General features: G+C 45.6%; 2 protein-coding genes and 1 pseudogene across 2 annotated transcripts in view; 1 reads left to right on the top strand and 2 right to left on the bottom strand.

The window, feature by feature from the left end:
• Window positions 1-9871, bottom strand: part of LOC149354651 (nuclear cap-binding protein subunit 1-like) — a 44951-nt gene extending 35080 nt beyond the window's left edge. Inside the window, exons 1-7 of the mRNA XM_089583449.1 lie at window positions 9735-9871; window positions 9387-9478; window positions 5567-5667; window positions 3800-3884; window positions 2467-2538; window positions 2289-2396; window positions 2067-2114 (exon numbers count right to left, since the gene is read on the bottom strand). Coding sequence (XP_089439575.1) covers window positions 2067-2114; window positions 2289-2396; window positions 2467-2538; window positions 3800-3884; window positions 5567-5667; window positions 9387-9478; window positions 9735-9774 — 546 coding nt within the window. The 5' untranslated portion in view covers window positions 9775-9871. The remainder of the gene's footprint in view (window positions 1-2066; window positions 2115-2288; window positions 2397-2466; window positions 2539-3799; window positions 3885-5566; window positions 5668-9386; window positions 9479-9734) is intronic.
• Window positions 9872-11295: 1424 nt separating this feature from the next.
• The window catches only part of LOC149354649 (uncharacterized), a 24782-nt gene continuing 12826 nt past the window's right edge, over window positions 11296-23251 (bottom strand). The window contains exon 6 of the mRNA XM_089583447.1: window positions 11296-13887. Within this exon, the coding sequence (XP_089439573.1) occupies window positions 12469-13887 (1419 nt within the window). The 3' untranslated portion in view covers window positions 11296-12468. The remainder of the gene's footprint in view (window positions 13888-23251) is intronic.
• LOC149354650 (uncharacterized) lies at window positions 19596-21297 on the top strand (annotated as a pseudogene).

The raw sequence follows: 23251 nt of genomic DNA, 5'->3' as shown, positions 1-23251 counted from the left end.
AAGTTCAAGATTATTTTGAAGCGCAAAATGCTTCACTTCCAATTCTTAAAATGAGTATAGTAGAATGCTTTTTAATGCATTCATGGCCGACATGTTCTCCCGGAGGTTGTGAGAGAGGAGCTCCCAAGAAAAGAAACACCTGCAGACACCCAGGTAATAGTATTCGATGTACAGTCAAACCTCGATATAACGAATAGGGATATTACAAATTATTTTTTATATCAAATTATTAACTTTATATATCTCACATGGTTGGCCACAAAGCAAATATATCTAATTCCCCAGCATCAAGCAGAGGCCGCTCGGATGGCAGATGGCAGACTTTGCCGCGCAACACAAGGTTTGCGTTTTTTTATCTCACACTAGCGTTCGTATCTCGCACTTGCCAACAGCGCCACAGAAGATATAGCAGCGTGGAGAATTGATAGCCAGGTGGTCAGCACAAGTTCACGTCTCTCACATCCATTGACAATGCCTAGGAAGCAGTGGCATGGACAGCTATAGCCTTGCAGTAACTGTCCTTCGCTTGTATTGACTGTCACACAGAGGTGGTGAAAACAGTGACAGCTTTTGGTGCAACGTCCTGTTTCTCCGTCAGCCCGGCTGTTACGCTGGGCAGCCACTCCAGCAGATGCGTGGCCTGCCATCATTGTGCGCTTGCGGTGCTGCGCGGGGAAGAGAATCTAACTGGTGCTCGGCGTTATACAGCTTCTCAAAACAGCACTAAAAATTGAAGGAGACACTGAAGCTCCACCTAAAGGTTTGGTTTGGTTTATGGGGTTAAACGTCCCAAAGCGACTAAGGCTATGAGAGACGCCATAGTGGAGGGCTCCGGAAATTTCGACCACCTGGGGTTCTTTAACGTGCACTGACATCGCACAGTACACGGGCCTCTAGAATTTCTCCTCCAAAGAAATTCGGCCGCCGCGACCGGGATCGAACCCGCGTCTTTCGGGTCAGCAGCCGAGCACCATAACCACTGAGCCACCGCGGCGGCCAGCAGCGCACATCTGTCGCTACCGCCACGTAGCTTAACTCTTAAAGCACGATTGAGGTGTCCACTGTTCCAAGAGGGCAGTTCTACGCCCACCTAAAGGGTATGACGCGAAAGCGTAATGGGTTAACTGCCATACACGCAGGAGGTCATTCTCTACTTTGCATTCGTAGATCCCTGTGAGTCCTCATGCCCCTCCTGGTGCAGTGAAGCAGCATGTAAATGATGAGTCACTGCCCATCGATGGCAGGTGCTCCATGCTGTGGACCATGTGTGGCCCAGGTTGCTCTTCTCAAGCAACCAATCATTAACTTACGGTGGGCAGTCTGCTCGTCACGCTTGTGATTATTCGCCCACAACACCAGCGCTAGATTTTCTGGGTAACGCCTTTAATGCTGTCGCGTTTCTTTAGTAAGGGTCCCGTGAATTGCCATCCCTTTCACTGAGTAAATTGCGCTGCTCTTGCATATCTTTTTGATAAAATTTTATTCTTCGAAGTTCAGCTATGCCAAACTGTTTTGCAATTTTTACCTGTTCACTATAACAAGGTCTGACTGTACCCTTTGATACGTCATTTTCACACGATGCATTTTTGAACTTTGAACAGAGAAATCAAGTTTCAGAAAAATAAAATGAGTCACATAGTCTACAAAGAAGGACAAATGTCTTTGTAGACTCAACGCAAAGCTTTAAATGATTACTGTGTTGGTCACACAATCATAAGAGATTGCATCTGTTGACATTCAGGCTGCATGCTTAGCCACGTAAAAACTCAGCCTTTTCTCGATTTCGCACTTCTGAAGGTTCCAAATGTGGCATAGGCACACACTTTCACAACTTAAGTAATTACTTTAAAAGACCAATACCAGTTAATATTCAGATAATCTGCATAATTCTCTCAGTTCAGCATCACACAGAGCAAACAATACTATACAATAGCAGTGAGCACTGCCCTAAACTTAGTTGAAATCAATTTTGAAAAATCTTCCGTAACCAAAATATTCACACAAGCCAAAGTTTACTGTTTGTACTCAGCCAAATGACATGCAGACAAATCTGTAAGAACACTTACCCATGGCAAAGCAGTCAGCACAGCATACACATACCAATCTGAGCGAACCTGCAGTTTTCCAAAAAGAAAGTGGCAATGAGTCAATAAATGAGAATGATGACTGACAAAATGGTACACAGGAATGAATTAATGTTCACCTGTGGCTACAACCATGGCGAGCAACTTGAGCATCCCAAATGCAATGCATGTCGTGATGTGCCAAGCAGTGTTTGAGTGGCTTACCTGAGGTGTGTTTTTCTCCAGGATGACCTCCAGCATGCTCTCAAAGAGACTGACGACTGAGCCAACCGAAATGACATGGCAGTTAACAAGGTCGGCAAAAACTCGTACCTAGAACAATGAAAGCGCATTGTTTTCAGTATGGCTTTCAATAGGGAAGGGAGGTAAATCCACAACTTACGATGATCCTCGCATCTTCAAACTTGCACTCCTTGAGCCGTTCCTTGTAACTCTTCACCAGAAGCTCCAGAAACTGCACGGCACACAAAGGCATTTCAATGCACGCATCTAATAAGACAAACGCAGTATGGCAAGCCACAGGCACATAGGATTTGACCATCTGGTAAGAACCATTCAAAGATGAAAATTTCCATTGCGGCAACTTCTTAAAGGGACAGTGAGGAGAGCACTATTAATATTTTTTATAGCAAAATCCGATAGTTCAGCTTGTCATGGCTTTGTTGCCACTTGGCCGGCAGCGAAAGATGCATTTATTTCTAAGAAATTTGGATTCGAAGTTGAAAAAGTTTTTCCCACCGCTCTCATTCAAACTTGGGATTCTCCTATGACGACACAGGACTAAGTGACGTGAAACATGACGTAACGCAGACTCCGTGATTTCTAGCGGCCAGCGCTCCCTAGCAGCAGCCGAAACGAAAGCTACCGCAGGCCGCACGTTGAAGGCATCTATCGGCTATTGCGGCCATCGTTACAGTCGCTTCGCTTACGTTTGCACTGGCGTTTTGACAGCGTTACGATGGATCTCGTTCTCGAAGTCGTCAATGAAGTTCTCGCAAATAGACACCTTTAGCATACCGTGTACCTTGTTACTGCTAGCGGAATACCGGGAGCCCCCCTAACGCCGGTGAGCAGGCGCTGATTGGTCCCGATGCTTCAGGAGCGCGCGTAGCTGCCGGGCACGTGGCGCCATCTGGCGACGTCAAGGAGATTTGCGCATGCATTGGCTGCGCCTCAGTGATTTGTGGCTTCTCGGGTCCTAGACTTGCTAGAACCATTGGTTCTAGCAACACTGTTTTGTCCTATGACGTCATCACGCTTGTACTTGCGAGTTTGGCCTGTGGCGGCGATACCTGTATTTTGGTTCTTGCTTTTTTCTACGTTACAAGAGCTTTGTTGTCAGTATCAGTGGCGTTTCTGTAATCAGGAGCTGGTGTTCTGCCGATACAAGCCAACTTCAATTTCTCCTCAGTGTCCCTTTAATGTCTTAAATGACAAGGCAGTGCGGTGAAACAGATTCCATGCTGACAGGCTTCAGTGGAATGACAAGTACCAAAGGACTAACCACATAAAACACTGGCTAAATTATGTTCCATTTCATGCCTGTTCGCACTCATGATTGAAAATTACTGGAAGGCACCACCATACACAGAGGAAACAAACCAGAGGGTTTGTTAGTCTAAGCAATTTTATGTGCCACTTAAACGCAATAACACAACATCAGCTGATGTCCACTTATGCCTAAGCAGGCTGAACATTGTGCAGTGCATGCTCACCTCTCCTCCAAAGTTGTAGTTTCGAGCATTCAGCAGTCCAATTAGTGTTGTATAGATTGTTGTCTTCTCTGGCATGTAGATGGCACTGCAGATGGAAAGTGCGTAAGCATCAGCCATACGATTTTCCTCCACAATGCACACAGTCTTGGACAGAAAATAAGCTGCAAGCAGTTGACAACTGAAGCACTTTTCAATGTGATACAACATGCTGCCCTGAGCTAAAATTCCATCCCTCAGAGCAATAGCTGACATGCACAAGTCATCAAATCTTGATTTTAAAGAAGCAAGCTACTTGGTGGACCTTATTTTCTCTGTGTCTAGTTACACAAAGAAAATGCAGGGAGTGAAATAAAACTACTGACTACACAATTTCCGAAATGGTGCACTGCTGCGGCAACCGCTTCGGAGTAGCGCAGGAGCTATAAATACCTAATATCAACAACTGTAGATTCTGAGCAGCTATTCAGGAAAAAAACTGAGCACTTAGGTGTGTACATTAAAATTCAACAGTTCTATGGAATATCTGCCACTGCAGGCGTTATCAAACAAAATCACCTACTATCCCAAGCTTGACAGTCTGAAAAATGAGGAATTTCCTATTTGACAAACAATGCCCTCACTGTTCAGCTTAGCTGTTCTAACATCTCAGTGAACCATAAGACTAGAAATGCAACGCCAAGCTTAGGCCAAATAAAAACTAACTACTAAGATATCAGATACTAGGACAATGAGGCCTAGATATACCTTTGAAGGTTTAGCTACCATTTGTGCACAGCTACGCAATAATGAATAGACGGCTACTTGCCCCTCAAAGATTACAGGTTGATTGCAAAGCATGCCCTTGCACAAATAGCACAGGTTGCCATAAAAAAGAAAACTCCACCTCTCAAGCAAATGCAGCTGATGTTATTCATGCTGATGTTATTCAGCCAGACGAGCTCCCATTAATGCGCATATGAATGTTAGCCAAACGATGAAAACAAACACAAACAAAAACAAAACTGTGCAAAAACCACCAGAACTGCTACAGAACCAAAAAAAAAACAAGTTTTTGTCAGCATCAGTTTTGCATAATAGAAAGATTAGATAATGTGCTTGGGTTGAAAAGGCAGCAAAGGCTAAAAAAAATTTAGGGGGGCATTTTGTTAACCTAAAGTGTGGTGAGGCAAAAGCGTTTAGCGCGGTGCTGATGCTTATGTCACTGATGTGCGGTTAAGATGTTAATTAAGTACACAATTGTTTGTGAATCTTAAATGCTGAGACACTGGAGGGCGTTTGAAAGGCATCCGTCTGATTCAACGCCTTTCTGCAAACACTCACCAGCGTCCTAGACAAGGAGAACAACATATGTGTTGGTAGGAAGTAGCGTAGCCATTAGCACGCTCGGCTGCGGAACGGTAGGATGGTGGTTCGAATCCGATTGTGCACAAAGATTTTTTTTCTGGTCTGACAAGAAAAGCGCGACACCTCTGCTGACAACCTTCTGTTGACAACAATGAGGCATTAAAGGTTTTCGCCTTAATATGCTGCACAGATAGGTCTTAGCTATTTTGTCGTGTTTGCAACCCACGTTCACTGTAGGCAAAGAGGAAAATACGTTCGCCACCCTCTACTCAAAGCCTGAAACACCTCTTAAGCCCAGGTAGTAATGAAAGCTACCCGTTCACAACATCTGCATTTGTTCCCACTTCGCACAGCAGCGTTTTAAATAGGGCCGAATATGCAATCAGATCGAGCACATTAATTACATAAAAACAATGCTTGTACCATTCCACCAAAATGTTCAAGATGTTTCCCTTGTAACTTGGAAGGTCTGCATCCAACATTCCAGCCAATCCTTCCAGATTGCTCTCCAGTGATGATGTGCTCTGTGAAGTACAAATATATATAAAAAGAATGACCACTGATGGTCACAAACACTAATCACATCCATCTGTCACCAGAGGCAGTAATTCCCAGTGTAAAGTTGCTTTTAAGAAGGCAAATACAACTATAGATATGCAGGCAGTTTTCAAATATCAGTGCCACAAGAATTGTGCATGCACTGTGCCAGTGCATTTTTAAAGGAGCTCGGCTACTGACCCGAAAGACACGGGTTCGATCCCGGCCACTGCAGTAAAATGTCTATGGAGTGAGTGAGTGAAAAACATTTATTGTCCAACAGAATGAGACTAACTCATCCAGACCTCCCCCATCCTATACCCTCAGTTGAGGGAGGAGGATCAGGAGAGAGCCGGCCGCATGGGGTAGTTGCGTCAGATGCTGGCCAGGATCTCTTGTATCCCGGCGTCCTCTTCAGCCAGTCGGACGGCGGTGAGCTGGAGCTCAGGGTCCGAGCTCCGGAGCAAGGTCTCCCAGGCGTCTCTACTATTATTGTTGTTTGCCCTGCCTGAGGATTGGCTACACTCCCATATTAAGTGGTCGAGGGACCCTCTCGCTCCGCACTTCTTGCATTTATCGTCTTCTATTTCAGGAATTATGTCTTTGCATAGAATTGGGTGTGGGTACATATCTGTTTGTAGACGCCTCCACGCCACCGCCTGTTGATTGTTGAGTGTTATGCTAGGCGGGGGAAAGTACCTGCTATGTTGTCTGTAATATTCTGTAACTTCCTGACAGGAGATTAGTCGCCCTTCTCTCCCGTGATTTGCGAGCGGTGGACCGTCGTGTGCAGCTCGGTGGTAGAGATCTCGAGCCACCTCGTGGGCCGCCTCGTTGCCACGGACAGATTCGTGCGCGGGGGTCCAGATTATATTGATTGTTCTATTCACTGTCGCTTGTCTTAAAATTTTGGCAGCGAGGGGAGAGACTCTCCCTCTACCAAAATTTTGGAGTGCAGCTTTGCTGTCGCTTATGACGTATTTAGCTTTGGAACCGACAAAAGCTAGTGCTATTGCGACCTCCTCCGCCGTCTCAATGTTTGTCCCTAGGATAGTTGCGGTCGTAATGAGGCTACCCGCTCCGTTCACTACCGTGACGGTAGTGTACTGACTATGTGTATCACCTGCTGCGTCTACGTAGGCGACCTCCTCCTGAGGCTTGTCACCGTAGATGCGGTCTATCACCTCTGCCCGTTTTTGTCTTCTTTCCTTGTTTATTTCTGGGTGAATGTTCTTGGGTAAGGGGGGAATCCTGAGATTGCTCCTCATCTCCATGTCGATATCCTCCCTCTGTCTAGCTCCCCTGTCTGTTTTGAGTCCGACTTTGGCTAGTGTGGCTCTTCCCGCATGTGTTATGCTGAGTCTCTCTAGCTGTTATGTATGGACTGCTTCTGCGAGCTCTGTAAGCGTGTTATATATGCCCAGTGATAGGAGTTTTTCCGAGGATGTGCACATGGGCAGGCCTAGAGCTTTCTTGACGCACTTCCTTATGAGAGCGTCGATTTTGTTCCTCTCTGCTGCTTTGAGATTTAGGTATGGCGTGGCGTAGCTGACTCTACTTATTATGAAAGCTTGTATGAGCCTAAGTAGGTTTTTTTCTTTAAGACCGCCTCTTTTGCTCGATACACGTTTGATGAGATTGAGGGTCTGCATCACATGGCTCTCAAGCTTTTTGATGGTTATCATGTTTTTTCCATTTGACTGCATATAAAGGCCTAGGATTCTGATTGTGTCCACTTTGGGTACCTCCTTTCCTCCTACAGAAATATGAATTTCCGAGGGTGGTTTGTTCCTCAGAGCCTTATCGTTATATATGAATATTTCAGATTTTTCGGGCGAACATTCTAAGCCCCTTTCTTCTGCATACGTCGAAATTATATTGGCAGCTGCCTGTAAGGTTTGATTAATCTCTGCATCACTTCCTCGGTTGATCCATAGATTAATGTCGTCCGCATACAGGCTATGTTCTAAGTTTGGGTTGCCAATTTTCTCAAGTTCGCCCAGGAGTTCTCTCATGGCCATGTTAAAGAGAATGGGTGATAGCACCGACCCTTGAGGGGTTCCCTTGCTTCCCAGCTTTATTTCCCCGGATTTAATCTCCTGCAAGCTCATGCTCGCAGTTCTATCTGTGAGGAAGTCTCTTATGTAGCGATAGGTTTTGTGGCCTACTCCGACGTGGCTGAGTCCTTTCAATATTGCCTCATGTTTGACGTTATCAAATGCCTTTTTGAGATCGAGACCTAGGAGGTGAAATTCTGGAGGCCCGTGTACTATGCGATGTCAGTGTACGTTAAAGAACCCCAGATGGTCAATATGGCATCCCTCATAGCCTGGGTCACCTTGGGAAGTTAAACGCCATAAACTAAACTAAAATTTTAAAGGAGTATAGACACCAGATTTTGGCTGCATGTGTTCTTTGCAATGATGCATAAGGCATTAGTATAGATGTATCACCACATGGTATTCACCTATGACATCTAAAAAATTTATAATTGAATTTCTTCTGCCATGCTATTTTGGTTACATTTCAATAGCCGAATGATGGCTGCGACATCAATGCTTAGCAACAGTTCACGTTAGGAATGAAAAAACTACGACAGCATCGCTGCTTCTTCATAAGTTGTCATTATGCCCCTTGGAGCAGGCTGGTTTTAGTGTTGTCATGAATTAAAACGACAAAGCAGTGATTATATCGCAGTTTTTTACTTCCTCACGTGACCTATACTGAACACTGACATCACGGCCATCATTCGGCTGTCGAAAGGGAAACAACACAAGAGAACAAATTCAATTATGAATTATTTAGCGGTTGAAGACAAATACCACATGATGATCATGTACACCGATGTCCTACATATAATTACAAAGAAGAAAACACTTAACGAAAAATTTGATGTCTATACTCGTTTAAAGAAGATTACCAAGATCCACATATTCCAAATGCTGATGCAAACAAGACATGATAATCAGGAGCAAAACTAATCTAAACTAAATAAATGGTACCCACATTTTTTTTACAAACTAAGCTTCTTGTTCATGCTGTAGCTGCACAGGTCAGGCTACAAGTATTTTGCACCATCAATGATGCAGAATGACTGTGTCCCCTGGCTCCGTCCTACACTTCTACGTGGTTCTTTTATATGCCTCATTACAGCTAGGCGTAAGACGGCCCATCTTTGGGCCCCATACGCGGCTGCATGTGCAAATGCAACTACCAGATAACGACCCCAGACAAAGAGTGATGAACTAGGCAGCTGAGAGAATTTGATCACACATCGTAACACAGCTGTAGGCTGGCACCAGTCTTCGAGTCACGCTTTATGCATTCAGCAGCTGCAATCACGGGGATGAATATAAGGTACCTCGTCTTTTCAACGTCAGAGCACGGCAGGCTGTCGAATGCCTGTCAGCTGCCACTTGCAGTCAATGCAAGGTATCCTGCTTTATTCTAACGCACTCCGAATCGACAACACCCAGCAGTAGACGGCATGGCTCGTTAATTAAGGCTGACGTACTTTAATTATAATCCATCACAATGGCAGCCTAATTTAAACGTTGAAAGGAAAGCGTAAGCGACCTGTAGCTCGACGTTTAGCTCACTATGTTCCGATCACAGTCCAGCGCACTTTAAAAGTAGTAAAGAGTAAAAGAATACACAGGGTGAAAACTGAACCGAACTGCAGGCACGGTGAAAATGGAGCACTCACCTTCTCACCGACCCTCTCGATTAAAGATTTCAGCCGGTCCTCGATCTCCCTGGGCTCTGAACTGACCCTTCGTCGCTTGCGAACGCGGAAATCTGAAAATCAACGAGAACTTAGTAGCGGCAACCATGTTCTGAACCTTGAAGGGACTTGAGAGGAATAGATGAGCCACTGAAATAAGGTATGAGTTCAAAAGCTGTTTGGCAGAAATAAACACACGATGCCAAAGGTGCAGTGAGCGACGGTCAACACATGCCGGCGTTTGCACGTCAAATAAGCACGATGGTCAAAGACGCTAGCGACGGCCCAAATGGCAAAACATTAATCTATCTTTTTCAGGACAACTCTTACCATCCTCATCGTCGTCTTCATAGGCTCTTCTTCGGCTCATACTGAAGCTGCCGCAGTTATATTAGCAAAAGCAGCTACTCTGCTAATGCTCGTCCACGCAGGAGACAGAAATAAGCGACGCCATAGTGACCCAAGCCGGCTGCGCAGACTGTCAACAAAACTGGTTTTGGATTGATGCTCAAAAATTAGTCATTTTACATCTAATAATTAAATAAAAAAATTAAACAAAAGTAATTATTTTTTGCATAATAGATTTGCTGAAATGCTTTGAAACTCATAAATGTTGCTATCTGCATGTCTAAATGTAACCAAAACCGAAACCATTCGGACATGCGGCCGGCTGCATGTCGTAGTGATCACTTGTACCGATATGCAACAAACGTGGTTAACCGGGCCAGTACATTAATCACATCTTATTAATGCGTAAGCATTAATTAGGTGGCTCATATACACGAAAAGCCGGCGTCCCTCCGAAAGTGGCGGCGTTGCAAAACTCGCGATTGGTAGTAACGTGTGACGCCACAAAAGAAAGGAAAACGCGAAATATCCCTTCCCTTACGGCGCGGTTCAGGTGTCCGCCGATATATGTGAGACAGATACTGCGCCATTTCCTTTCCTCAAAAATTAATTTTTACGAAATATTGAGCAATAAAGTAGAACTGCAGCAATAAATAAATTGAAATGGAATTTGAACGCTTTCGAATTACTCGCGCGTAAGCTCGTTAAGTGCCCCTGGTAATTTCTGAAGTGATTGCTGATCAAAATGAAGATGGAAATCATCTGGTTCTTTCGCTACCATATCGATATTTTACACAATAAGTAAAATATCTATCTGTATTGATCAAAGTGTTGCACAAGGCTCAGGAAAATGGCTCTACATTGAGTTACCATATGGATACCATATATTCGCTACCATATAGATATTTTACACAATTAGTAAAATATCTATCTGTATTGATCAAAGTGTTGCACAAGGCTCAGGAAAATGGCTCTACATTGAGTTCTGACACAAACTGCCTAAGACAAAATAATGTGCAATATGACAGAATTGCAACCCTGCCAATCTTCCTTATCCTTTTGAGCATGCTGAATTACAATATGAAAATAATACCAGCCAAGTGATACGGGGTCCATCTTTTACAAAATTCTTTGGTGTACATCGTAATCTTATTGAGCAAAATATGTTCACACTGCCTTTGCCATTTTTAGACCTGGTTCTGATAAAAGCATGCAAAGCTCCTGAACGCTGCATTTAACAAAACCTGCAACTTACTTCCTTGGGTGACACATGCACTATGTCAGCAGACATTGAACAATGTAAATGATCATCTAAAATAATAAAGATTTTGCATATTGAAATGTTTCATAAAGACTAAGCACCACTTTATGATCAATATTATCTGCACTTTGGCACAGTTATGCTTAACTCGAACACATAGCAGCACATCACTCATGCTGTATTGTACCTGTTTGCCAAAAAGACCAGCAAGTTAAAAGGTAAAACGTGATAGGTTATACCATTGCTAATAAACCAAAGAACTTGTAAGCAGGATCACAACACTAAGACAATAACGCACTGTATTTATTTACAACAATCGAGGAATGGGCATGACAGAAAAACATGTCAGCTTGCATACAAGCACCGTTCTTACATTTCCACGAAACCACTTGACAATTCAGGTTGATAACAAATGAGTGGATGTGACAAAAAAAATATAAAAATTAAAACTTTTCAAACAAGCAAATCCACGCGAGGAACCAGGTAACCACAACAGCTGACCAGTGAGAAATGTTTTGGAATCGATGAGGACCTAAGAGATGATAAAGTATTTCATTGCTCTATTTACAATCAGCAGGACATAAGAAGAGTAGTAGAAATAAAAGTGACAAAAACACGACTTCACAGCACAAAGTCGTGTCTTCACAAGGTGAAATGGTAAACTTAGAAGACTCTTACATCCACGAAGTACTATCTGAGCAAAATTAAGAGACCCCTTGCCTGCGCGTGCCGACCCATGCCAAACTGCATGCGAGCGCCACCTGACGACGCAGTTCTGGTTCCGAGACCAGCACACCGGCGCACGCTGATCTCGAGCAACATGAGCGCTGCGCCGGTCTCATAACCAGGAGTGCTTCGTCAAGTAGCGTTCGCATGCTGTTTGGCGTGGATCGGCGTACGACGGCAGCGGTCTCAATTTTGCTCTCGATAGTGCAAATGACGCCATTTGTGTTATTGTCATGATACTGGTTCGCTTGAGCTGATCTTCAATGGAGGAGCTGAAGTTGCTTGTAATGCTCTTGCTGTGTCTCATCCCAATATGAATAGCTTTAAATTAAACTTCACTGTGGCCAAATGCATTTTGTATGCCTCTGATGGCACAGCTTTGCAATCAATGAAAGGAGACAAAGAAATGAAGACAAAATATGCACACAAATGCCACATTTAACCTTCGATGGGATCTATCCAGAGCTCGTCACAGTCCAAAAGGTGAGGCAAGAAGATCTGCTGCCAACAATAAGATGGTGTTACTCTAACAGGTACAAGAGCTGCACAGGAAACCAAACTCAGCACATTGCACATACTACCACAGGGGCACCCCTGCCCCCACTGCACCGCCACGCCTGCGCGGCTGAGAAGCGAGATCTTTGATGAAGGGACATAGAGTGGGCATTCTTTGGTGATGAGAGGAGATCCAAGACTGCATCGCGTGGTGCTTGAACAAGAAAGGCCATTTCACCTGCCATTGAGGCAAGCCTGTAGCCTCTCCAAAGTCATTCTATCCAGTGCACAAAGGTCAAAGTCAAAAGATTCCTCGGTCATCTTGTAGAGACCGGTGCCCTCCACGAGGTCCACAACTGCCTGCAGCCGGCGTGGGTCGTCCAGGGTGAGGATTTGATTCTTGAGTTCGCGCAGCTCCTCCAGATGGTCCGTGGCAGGCGCTGGTGCTTTTGCGACAGGAGCAGGGAGTTCCCGAGTCGGCCTGGGTGATACTGATGGGCTTGACAGTGGTGAGAGCAGATCTTCCTGTTCCATTTCCAGCATGAGGGCATTCAGAGGGCCCCTCACAGGGGCTGCTGCCTTGGGGCTGTTCGAATCTTCAGACGGTACGGGTGGAGGGGCAGCCTGATTCATCGTATGCACGGGGCTTGATTCACAAGTTGGCAGCACGGGTGGTGGGGAAGCAAGCAGAGGGAGCAGTGGTGACGGAAGCTTCTCGGGCGGCTCAGGCGGCTTCCGATCGAGAGGTTCGGGTGGCTTCCGATCAAGGGGTTCGGGTGGCTTCCGATCCAGCTGCTCTGGGTGCTTCTTCGGCGAGTCCTTTGGCCGGTGCAGCTTGGAAGAGTCTTTTTTCTTTCGTTCTGGCTCCTGCAGTCGTGGCTTCTTAGGAGGAGGTGGTGATGGGGGGCGGCGAGGTGCTGAAACGCTCTTTGAACTTTTTGAAGAGCTAGCTTCCGCAGGTGCAGGTGGTGGCAGTGAAGGCGCCTTGTGGGATGTCTCTTTCTGTGAATTATGCTCCTTCACAGAACGCTCCTTAGAGCTTTTGTCTTTGGACTTATCCCTGTGTTTCTGAGATGACTTCTCTGTTCGCCTCGACTCTGTCTCCGACGGCCCCTTGGCATCAGGTAATTTAGGCTCGATAGGCTTTGCCTCCACCTGTTTTGGTTCGGGAGGCTTCGGTTCAACTGCCTTGCGCTCAGTCTTATGTTCAGCTTTGTGTTCAACTTTGTGTTCAACTTTATGTTGAGCCTTGTGCTCAATCTTGTGTTCAACCTTGTGCTCAGATTTGTGTTCTGCCTTGTGTTCAGATTTGTGTTCAGCATTGTGTTCAGTCTTGTGTTCAGTTTTGTATTCAGCCTTGTGTTCCGCCTTGTATTCAGCCTTGTGTTCCGCCTTGTGTTCAGCCTTGTGGTCTTGCGGCTTCTGCTCTGGTGCCTTGACATCAACCTCTCCTGTGGAAGGAAGTTTGGTGTCCCGTGACTTATCTCTCTCCTTGTTTTTCTCCCGTGAAGGGTCTTTATGCCGATCCTTGTCTCGAGAGCTGCTTTTGTGCTCTTTGCTGCCAGATGAAGACAGCTTGTGTGAACTGCCACTGCTGCCACTGCTGCTATGACTTTTACTTGACTTGGATTTGGACTGGCTGCTTTTTTGCTCCTAAAGCATAAAAACAAAAAAAGAAAAAAAGAAACAGCATTAGGAAAATGCCAGCCAAGCTGGCAGTCCGTAAAGTGCCAGTCGATGCCCATCATAGAAAAAAAATCTATTGGACACAGTTGTCGTATGAGGCACACAAGAACTGAAACATCAGGCTTTTCTCAATGCTAAAAGCAAACAGAAAAGAATTATTACCTGTTGTCCTGCAACAGTCTCTTATTTTCTCATTTCTCCCTCTGATATCTTATTTTCAAACAAAGCCCAAGTTTCTCTAACAGTTTCAGCGTCCTGAGCAAGCTTTATGAGAATCAGATTGAAACTTGAATTCTACCGGACAAGACGCCCCGGCAGAGTAGTGAGTTGGCAATGTTTCTGAGGGCAAACAGCAGGGTTGCCAGATTGGGCTATTAATAGCCAAATTGGGCTACTTGTTGTCCGAGTTGGCGTCAGAAATTTCGTTTTGGCTATGTGGCTACTTTTGGGCTGCATCTTTTTCGTGCGTGAAAAAAAAGTTAAAGTAGTTATAATGTGCTCTGTTACAATTATACAGTGACAGAAATAAAAGGCATACTGGAATCAAAATGCAGGCTATAGAAGGTTAAAGAAATTGAACGCGTCTGCTACAAAATGACAATTTGTAAACGCTGTGTTCGAGAAAACTTGTACTTCAGGCGGTCAAGGATCATGGCCTTTCGATTTCTAAAGAGTGGACACTACGTGAAAGTTGCCCCCCAGAAACACTTCAAGGCCTATGGATTCCACTTAATCCGCGAACTAACGCCACACCCCCCCCCCCCCCCCGCGCGCGCGCCACCGAATATAAACTGTTGCCGTCTGCACATGTGAGCGTTCTCCCATTGACGGTGCACCTCGGGTGACCATGACAACCATGGTACCAGAATAGAGAGAAAACATTAAGAGAACTTGAGTCTCCCTACGTGGTGCGAATGCGTAAGCATTAAATGCTACTATTTCGCTTCTGTTGCCTGGTTTCGTGATCCTCACGTGTTCACCGTTAACCATAGACGTGGCCTAGTGGTTTGGGCGTCCGCTTCGGCTGCGGTAGGTGGCTGGTTGGAAACCCACCGGCAGGCATGTTCTTTTCTTGTATTGTTTATTCTGGTTCTGTGGACACATTCTGCTCAAGACACGCATGAGACAAGTAATGCTTACGCGCATTAATAAGGTCTTTTTCTGTTTCTTCCTATTCGCGTGGTGGACACAGCAAGCGTGCCGCTCGCAAGAGCCTACGCTTTTTCTGCAGCCTCAAGAGGCACACGTGCAGCCCTCGAGATTCATTGCAAGCGACGCGAGAGCGCCGTGTCCGTTGCTTAATCTGCGTGCACTCATGCGGAGCCATCCTTTGGCGCTGCGTGGATCCCACTGTAACTATCGAAGGCGGCGGAAGTTAGTGGCATGGCATGGCATTAGATCCGTCGCTACGAGAACTTTCAGAATGGGCAAGTGGGCGATGTAGGTACATCCGGAACTACAAAAAGAAATGGAAAAAGGAGCCGGAATTCAAGGGTAATTGTTTTTCTCATTATTGTGAACATGCTGTCATACTGAAGATAAAATCGACATAGATTATCATCTAATGGCATATATCCTTGATTTATTCTGAGCTCATGCATATCATAGAATGTAGCTTCAAGAAGGCGCATGCTCGATGCTTTGAGGCGACGCTCTCAGTGAGAACCTTTCTCTTAAAGCATAAAATTGAAATGTGAGGCTGCGTAAGTATACAGTAAGGTATTTCCACTGTCGATGTGTCTAATCTGCGCGCGAACATTTAAAAGGTGAAATATCCCTAAACTAGAGCTGCAATTGCGTTTTTTAGCGCCGCCTTTCTTTTCCGCATGCAGACTGGCGGGCGTCAACCGCCTCAGGTGATAAGGCCTACTGCCGCGCCTGCAAAGTGGAACTGCGGCTCCGTCTTTAGGACCTGGTTAGCCGCACCTGTTAGCCGCACTGGTTAGCGCGCATTACGGATGGGAAACGTAACAACGGAAAGAACACGCCGTGCGCACCCCCTCAGACATCATCTGCGTGAAATAAATCTAATATGCAAATATTCTTGCCGAAAATTAATTCAATATGCTTAAGAAATGTCGTCAAAAAACAAATATTTTTGGCTACTTTTGGGCTCCGCAAAAATTTCGCTTTTGGCTACGTTTGGGCTACTACGGAGGCCAATTTGGCTACCTGAGGTCGGAGCCATCTGGCAACCCTGGCAAACAGCTGAACAGAGGGCATAGAAAACAGCAGCTTCAATTAGGCCTACTAAGAGATATCTCCTCAGATATTGCACATGATTGCGCACCACTTTCACCTTTTGTCAAAATGAGTTAGAACTGCTGCATCAAGCATTACCCCATGTTAGCAAACACTGCCTTAATGCCATTTTACAGAGACATTTGTTAGAGGCTCAAATCATCTGATTCCACCCAGCACTGAAGCAGGAAAATCTTATGAACAGTTGATCGATTCTCCTTCACAATGGAGAGAGAATTCTACTGATAAACAAGACCATACATAATGCATCGGCTTGCTAGCTGGCGAGTGACAGTGCCTTCGCTGTTCTGACAGCCATTCACACAAATAGTAGGCAGCAGTACCTCAAGCAAGCATAACCGTTCATCATTACACGTTTATTTTAGGCTTCTTTCAAATGAAAAGAACAAACATCATGCACAACAAGCTCTGCAATACAGTGCACACAATTACTGCGCCTTCCAAGAAGAGTGCCGAGTGCTCAACACGAAGAAAAAGCGCTGCATTGTTTGAGAAGCAAAGAGCCACAAAGTCAACCTACGTATGTTGTTGGAATGCCAAAGAAAAACGGCACCGCATCACTAAAGGAGTGGAGGTGTGAATTAAACACTCGTCAGAATCCCACTGATGCGACCAAGGAGCGGCACAGCCAAGAGTAGTACTCCCAAGGTCACTGGCGGACTTAACCAGCAGTTCACGAGCAATTAATTTGAAATTTGCAGATGTTGACCAATTGTCGGCATTATTTCTGTGTGATAGCACAAGTTTCAGGCTTATGGTGAATTCCAACTGCTGATTCAGAGCGGTGAGCCCACCCTACAACAGAGCACCTGCCCCAAATCCATGTTAGGAACACCTCTCTCCGTAGCAAGCTGGTAGCGCTCGCAAAGTAACCAGCATTCCTTGCACTCTCCTGCATGCATCGTCTGCTGCGGAACATTGAATCCGCCATTTTCGGTGGAGCAGTCTGGTCTGCTTCATGGAGCCATCTTGGCTTGACAACTGCTCCCAATCTGCCGCCAGAACAAACGATCCTCAATCCCAATCTACCATTGGAATAGAACGGCTCTGAAATGAGGCAAAACATGACCTTGAAGCGTTCCAAACCTGCGACTGGAATTTCCCAATATTTTTTCATTCCAGATGGCAACTGCAATTCTGAAGGAATGCTCACAAGGTTAGAATATGTACAAAGGCCTGACAGGGCAGCAGTCGTACAGATATGTGCACAATGAAGACGGCAATGTGTAAAAAAAGAAACGGTTCGAAATAAAGAGAAAAGTGTAAAAGTTAGAAGATGTTACCTCAGTGCATATTGTCCTTTAAAGCGCCCTTGGGAAAATTAAGTATATTTTATGCTCCACAAAAACTAGTGCTCGTGGGCAATTCTTTTCTACACCACAAACTAGAAAACAGTAAACTCTTGCAATGGCTTCTAGAAGAATTCAATATGTACTTTAATCTTGGGTCAGAAGAAAAGTGCCCAATTTCTAACCCCTGAATTCAAGAAAACGAACAATAAAACTGCAACTGAAGGGTCCCAGTAAAACAACTGAGATTTAATATGCCAGATTTCCTTGGCAAGCCTATTTCGTTTGCTATAGTAAGTGCCTTAGCTTGGATGCCCCAGCATGATTATAACTCGAAAGAAAAATTAATAACAGAAGAACAATCCCTGTCTACACACAAACTACTAAAACATAATAAATCAAGGATTCCCAGGAAATTAATGCTAATCAATGCTACCTTTATCAAGAAGTGTGCATGCTAATAACAACACAGAAAAGGCTGGAAACAGCTCCCATAACAAATGACTGCGCTCGTTAGCATCGAATGTCATAGCTACTTGAAAGGAACAGCCCCATGTGCAGTGCGGCAAAGTCTGCAACATGCTATCGGAGCAGGAACTGCTTGGCACTGCAGAGTCCAACATATCTCATTATTTGGATTGGTTATTTTAGGACGAAAAAGTCCATAACATTGGTTTGATCCGTTTTTCTTTTCCTTAATGTGGCCAAGTAGTTTCTTTTCAACGGCATCATCAACACCAGGCACCAGAGGGCAGGCATTCGGTGGTATGCATGTTCCTATCATCCACCATGGCTTGAGAAATTGTTAACATCACCCTGAACCTTAACACATAGTAAACAATGCACTCTGCCCGAGACATATTTAATCTTCGTATCATCACGAAATTCAAATCAACCGAGATAGTACCATCGAGATTCTACTGCACCCCTCCCGAAGGATTACAATATCCATGCCCCACAGTCAATATCAACAATTTTCATGATCTAGAAGGGGCGCCTCAACTGGTCCAATATGGTGGCACTATGGAAGACTGCTTGAGGGGTCGGTGTAGGTATAATATCTCTTGTCATAAAATTGCATGTTAAACTCGTGCTTCTTTGCGGACGCTGGCAACCTCACGTGAGCTAGGTGGTCTTTCTTTTCTCAAGGGTGTTAAAGGGAAGCTGAAATGCTTTTTTGAGGATTCGAAGAGATTCACGGATGCTGCTTGTAGGCTAAGCATACCAAGTTGTTTGCTTAGTTGTTTAATAAAAGTCACGACAATCTTCAAGCTTTTCTTCAAAGCAGTGGAGGTGTGGAGATGCCCGAACACCCCCACAGGCTTATTCAGATATTACGTCATCACTTTAAACGTTAACACAAAAAGATTTAAAACTTGAAAACCTCTTCAGATGCCCTTTAACGAATAAATGAGAGACAAGAAAGAAATCGCTGCATGGCGTTCAAAAATGAACAGCATGAAAGCAGAGTGAGAGACTGTCCATACGCGTTTTGGAGGGATTTAAAATTCTCTCCCAATGACATCGACGATGACAACTTTTGTACAATATGTGAATGATGAAAAAGAAGCGCAATTTTTTAAAATTCAGCATCAAGAGTAAGCAAGACATAAGCAGGACGCAGCATATGTCAGTTTGTCAGGTTGCTTTGCAGAAGAGAACTTTGTGAGTAAATTTCCCTTAATTTTGAAATTATAAATATGTGCCCTTTCATGTTTTTTGCTGGTGGTAAATTTTATTACCCATAAGCAACTATGAGGGGGGAAGCTGATCCTAGAAAAAAATTTTAAGCAACAGTGTATACAACTCCTTCCATCCAAAAGTCGCCGTCCTAGTATTCATGAGCACATCGTGTCGGAAAAAATTCGTATCATGCCAACTGTTTGCCGCAGAATGTTCTGGATGGTGTCATACGATTCAGCGTTTCGTGCAACATAAACGTACTAGTAAAGTTAGAGCCTAGCTCGCAGCAGGGATTTGAACCGGCGACCTATAATACGGGGTTACTTATCATGCGCAGTTCCATTGTCCATCAAGACAAGTGAGACTATTACTGCGTCAATTCCTTTCTTAAAAAAAACAATTTTCGATTTGTGCAAGGGCAAAGCATCCCGCCAAATGATGATGGCGTTCCATTCTGTGGACTTTCTGGTGTTCCACTCTTACAGGTGAAGCTTAAGCGTCCTCGAAATTTTTTTATTAATGAAGGCACAGTTATGAAAACATCGGGAAATATGTATGTTTGCACGCTGATTTTAAATATGTAATTTAATCTTACATAACACAAGTCCCTGTGCACTTATATAATGTATTATATAATTTTTTGCCGAGAGCTTTCAAGAAACTTTGCTGCAGGGAACTTCTCTTAACATCAAGCTATGCAATAAGCTGCCACTTCACAAACAGGAAGAAAAATTTGTATTCCTGTGCAGTAAATTTTCTTTAAAGCTCTCAGCAAAAAGTTACATAATGTAAGGAAGACGACGGGCATACGCGCGAGCCGCATTGCCATCGCCTGGTGCACGCTCCTGGCTCCACTGCCTGACCTCGGACTGCTGTTAGCCCTGCTCCCGTTGAGAAGCTTCGCTGTACGAATCCCACCTTACATTTGGTGGAGGTACGGGGTAATATCATCTCGCCCTGGAACTCCGCAGCCGAACGCTACCCCCTACCGCGATGCCTTCAAGTGAGCCCGGCCGCCGTCGTCTGTGCTGGTTCTCTCCGCCAGCGGCACAGACGACCATGATGTTGAAGATTGGCTCACATCGTACGAGCGGGTGAGCGCATACAATAAGTGGGACGCGGAAACCAAGCTGAACAATGTCATTTTCGATCTGACGGGCGTGGCAAATCTGTGGTATCGGAACCACGAGGCGGACATTACATCATGGTCCGTTTTCAAAACGAAATTCTCAGAGGTATTCGGCCGCCCGGCTGTCAGAAAACTTCGTGCCGAACAGCGGTTGCGTGCGCGGTCGCAGCAGGTAGGAGAGAACTTCACGAGTTACATCGAGGATGTCGTGGACCTGTGCAAGAGGGTGAACGCACAGATGACCGAAGCCGACAAGATCAGGCACATCCTCAAGGGAATTGATGACGACGCCTTTCAATGTTGTTGGCACGAGACCTGCGCACCGTCGCCGAAGTCGTCACCCTATGTCAGAGCTTCGACGAACTCCGCAAGCAGAGGGCTCTGACACGCGAACACACCACGAGCATCGACTCGCTTGCTGGCCTGAATGATGCAAGAGACCAGTCATCGCTCCTGCCGCACATCAAGAGCTTCATCCGTGAAGAAGTTGCTCGGCAGCTCTCGCTTATTTCAAGCCATCAAGAACCATCACCAAACATAACTGCGAATCTGGGGTACATCATTCAAGAACAGGTCGCTGAGGCTCTTCCGCAAGCCCCTCAGCCCACACCTTTCGCGGTCCCGCTGACGTAGGCGGAGGTTGTTGCGCGACCTCGACCAGCTACCTATGCTCCACCTCCTGGTCCTGTTCAAGAGCCTGCTGCTTTTATTCCACCGCCTGCTCATCTGCGAGCCTCCTGGGGCACGCCTGATAACATTCGACCGCCAGCTCAACTGGGCAACTCCTGGCGCACGCCTGACAACCGCCCAATCTGCTACTTCTGCGGCTTGCCAGGTCATGTGGCGCGGCTTTGCCATCGACGCAGGAATGCCTCACGACCACCTCCTGCTGAGCCGCCCCTAAGCCGTCCTCCTGAGCGCACCGCCTTCTCTGGACGCCGTTCGCCTTCTCCACGTCGGCGCTCCATCTCTCCAATGCGATGGCGTCCCTCGACCACTCAAGAGGAAAACTAGGTGCCGCAGTTCCTAAGGCGAGAACTGCGGAGTCGTCGAAATTTGGAAGGTCTCATTTGTCTGCCGCTAATTTAATTGAAGTTTTTGTAGAGGGCGTATCTGTCATGGCGCTTGTCGACACCGGTGCTGCCGTTTCTGTCATGGATGCAGCGCTTTGCCGCTCTTAGAGGAAAGTGAAGACGCCCCTCTCTGTCCTGTCGTTACGAACTGCAAGTGCGCACCTCATCCAGCCGTTAGCAGCGTGTACTGCTCGAGTAGTCATAGAAGACGTTTTATATTTGGTCGAGTTCATCGTTCTGCCATCATGTTCGCATCGGTCATCTTGGGCTGGGACTTCCTATCGCTCCATGACGCCGTCATCGACTGTGCTCGGGCTCAAGTAGAGCTCTCTACGCTGCCGAATCCCGTGCTAGAGACTGAAATTTGTGGTGCCCCTGTTTCTGCCAAAGCTTTTGTCGCCAACAGTACCGATATTCCAGTGAGCTCTTCTGTGATCATGCCTCTCTCCTGTGACTGTGTTCGCGATGCCAGTGTCACCTTCACGTCGTCTCCCACTTTTCTACGCCGCCATTGTCTGCCGCTGCCTTATGCCCTGCTCACTTTATCCGCCGGCCTCACCGCACTGTGGGTCTTCAACCCGTTTTCCAGCCCCTTCGCACTGCGCCGAGGGGAATGCGTCGGAACCGTGCAGCTCTTTGATTCTGTTCTCAACCACCCCGACGTTGCCGCAGAACCACCGCCGGTCGCCATGGACGCCCTCAGCTCCACTGCCTGACTTCGGACTGCTGTTAGCCCTGCTCCCGTTGAGAAGCTTCGCTGTACGAATCCCACCTTACACATAACATATTGAATAAGTGTACAGGGACAAGTGTTCATAAAATTAAATGCCACATTTGGAATCAGCACGCAAAAATACACGTTGCCTGAAGGTTTCACAATTGTGACTTCATTATTAAAAATTTTTTTCTAAGACCCTATTCCCCCCTTAACTATGAATATAGCTTTCTAATGGTGCGTACAGCAGGCAAGCAAGAAAAAAATTATGTCTCCTTTTTTCGTGCACTGTCTTCTCAGAGCAATTAATGGCACCTTGTGCTCTGAGTTTATTTGTAAGCAGTGGACAGAAGGCATGCAATGAACGTAAGACCATTAGATACTATTCTTTTCGCCCAATTCTATTCGATTCTGGTCATCCTCCTATCTGCCCGACTCAGACAATGACTCAGTGACACGGCAGCGTGGGCATGAGGCAGTCAAAGTGAAAGAAGATTCAGAATGAAACAGAATTCAAATTAAATCATTTTATCACCTCGCTGCCCCATCTTCATTGATAACAAAGCACCATATCACTATACAGCATGCCGTAATGAGGCCTCCAATTACAGACAGTCAGGCACAAAGCACCTTGCATTCAAAATGTGCTTGTTAGTCACGCATGCTCAGCCATGCTGCTTAACAAACAGCACTTGGTATTTGTGTAGGCCCTGCTATTCCAGGTCAATCATCTCTTTAGAAAATGCAGAGTGGGTGCCTGATAAGAACTGAACTGAAATGGTCCTGCAGGCTGCAGCATGGAAACTTCCTGCTTCCACGATTTCCTGATTTCCCTGTACTGTTGGCAGCAGGATGACGAGATAGAAGCACCGCTTCTATCTCGTTAACAAGCAAACATCCACATAATAGTTAAGATGTGTTTCTAGTAAACTCTGATAACAATGACTGATGTGCTACCAAAAAATTCAAGCAACACAAAAACGTGATGTGATTCCACGCGCACCAATTCTTATTCGACTAGCTCACAATGCTGTCGCAGCATGGCGTCGATTTCATGAAAAATTCAGGGGGGCACTTTGTTGACCTAAAGTACGGTGAGGCGAAAGCCTTAAGCGTGGTGTTGAAGCTTCACCTCTAAGAGTGGAACGCGACAGCGTCTTGCAACACTGCCAGGGAGTCC

The sequence above is a fragment of the Amblyomma mixtum genome, chromosome 3, assembly GCF_055824585.1.
Source record: "Amblyomma mixtum isolate Tamu chromosome 3, ASM5582458v1, whole genome shotgun sequence".
In the NCBI taxonomy this organism is placed as follows: Eukaryota; Metazoa; Arthropoda; class Arachnida; order Ixodida; family Ixodidae; genus Amblyomma; species Amblyomma mixtum.
Note: the sequence above shows the minus strand (reverse complement) of the source record. Positions and strands in the feature narration are given on the sequence as shown.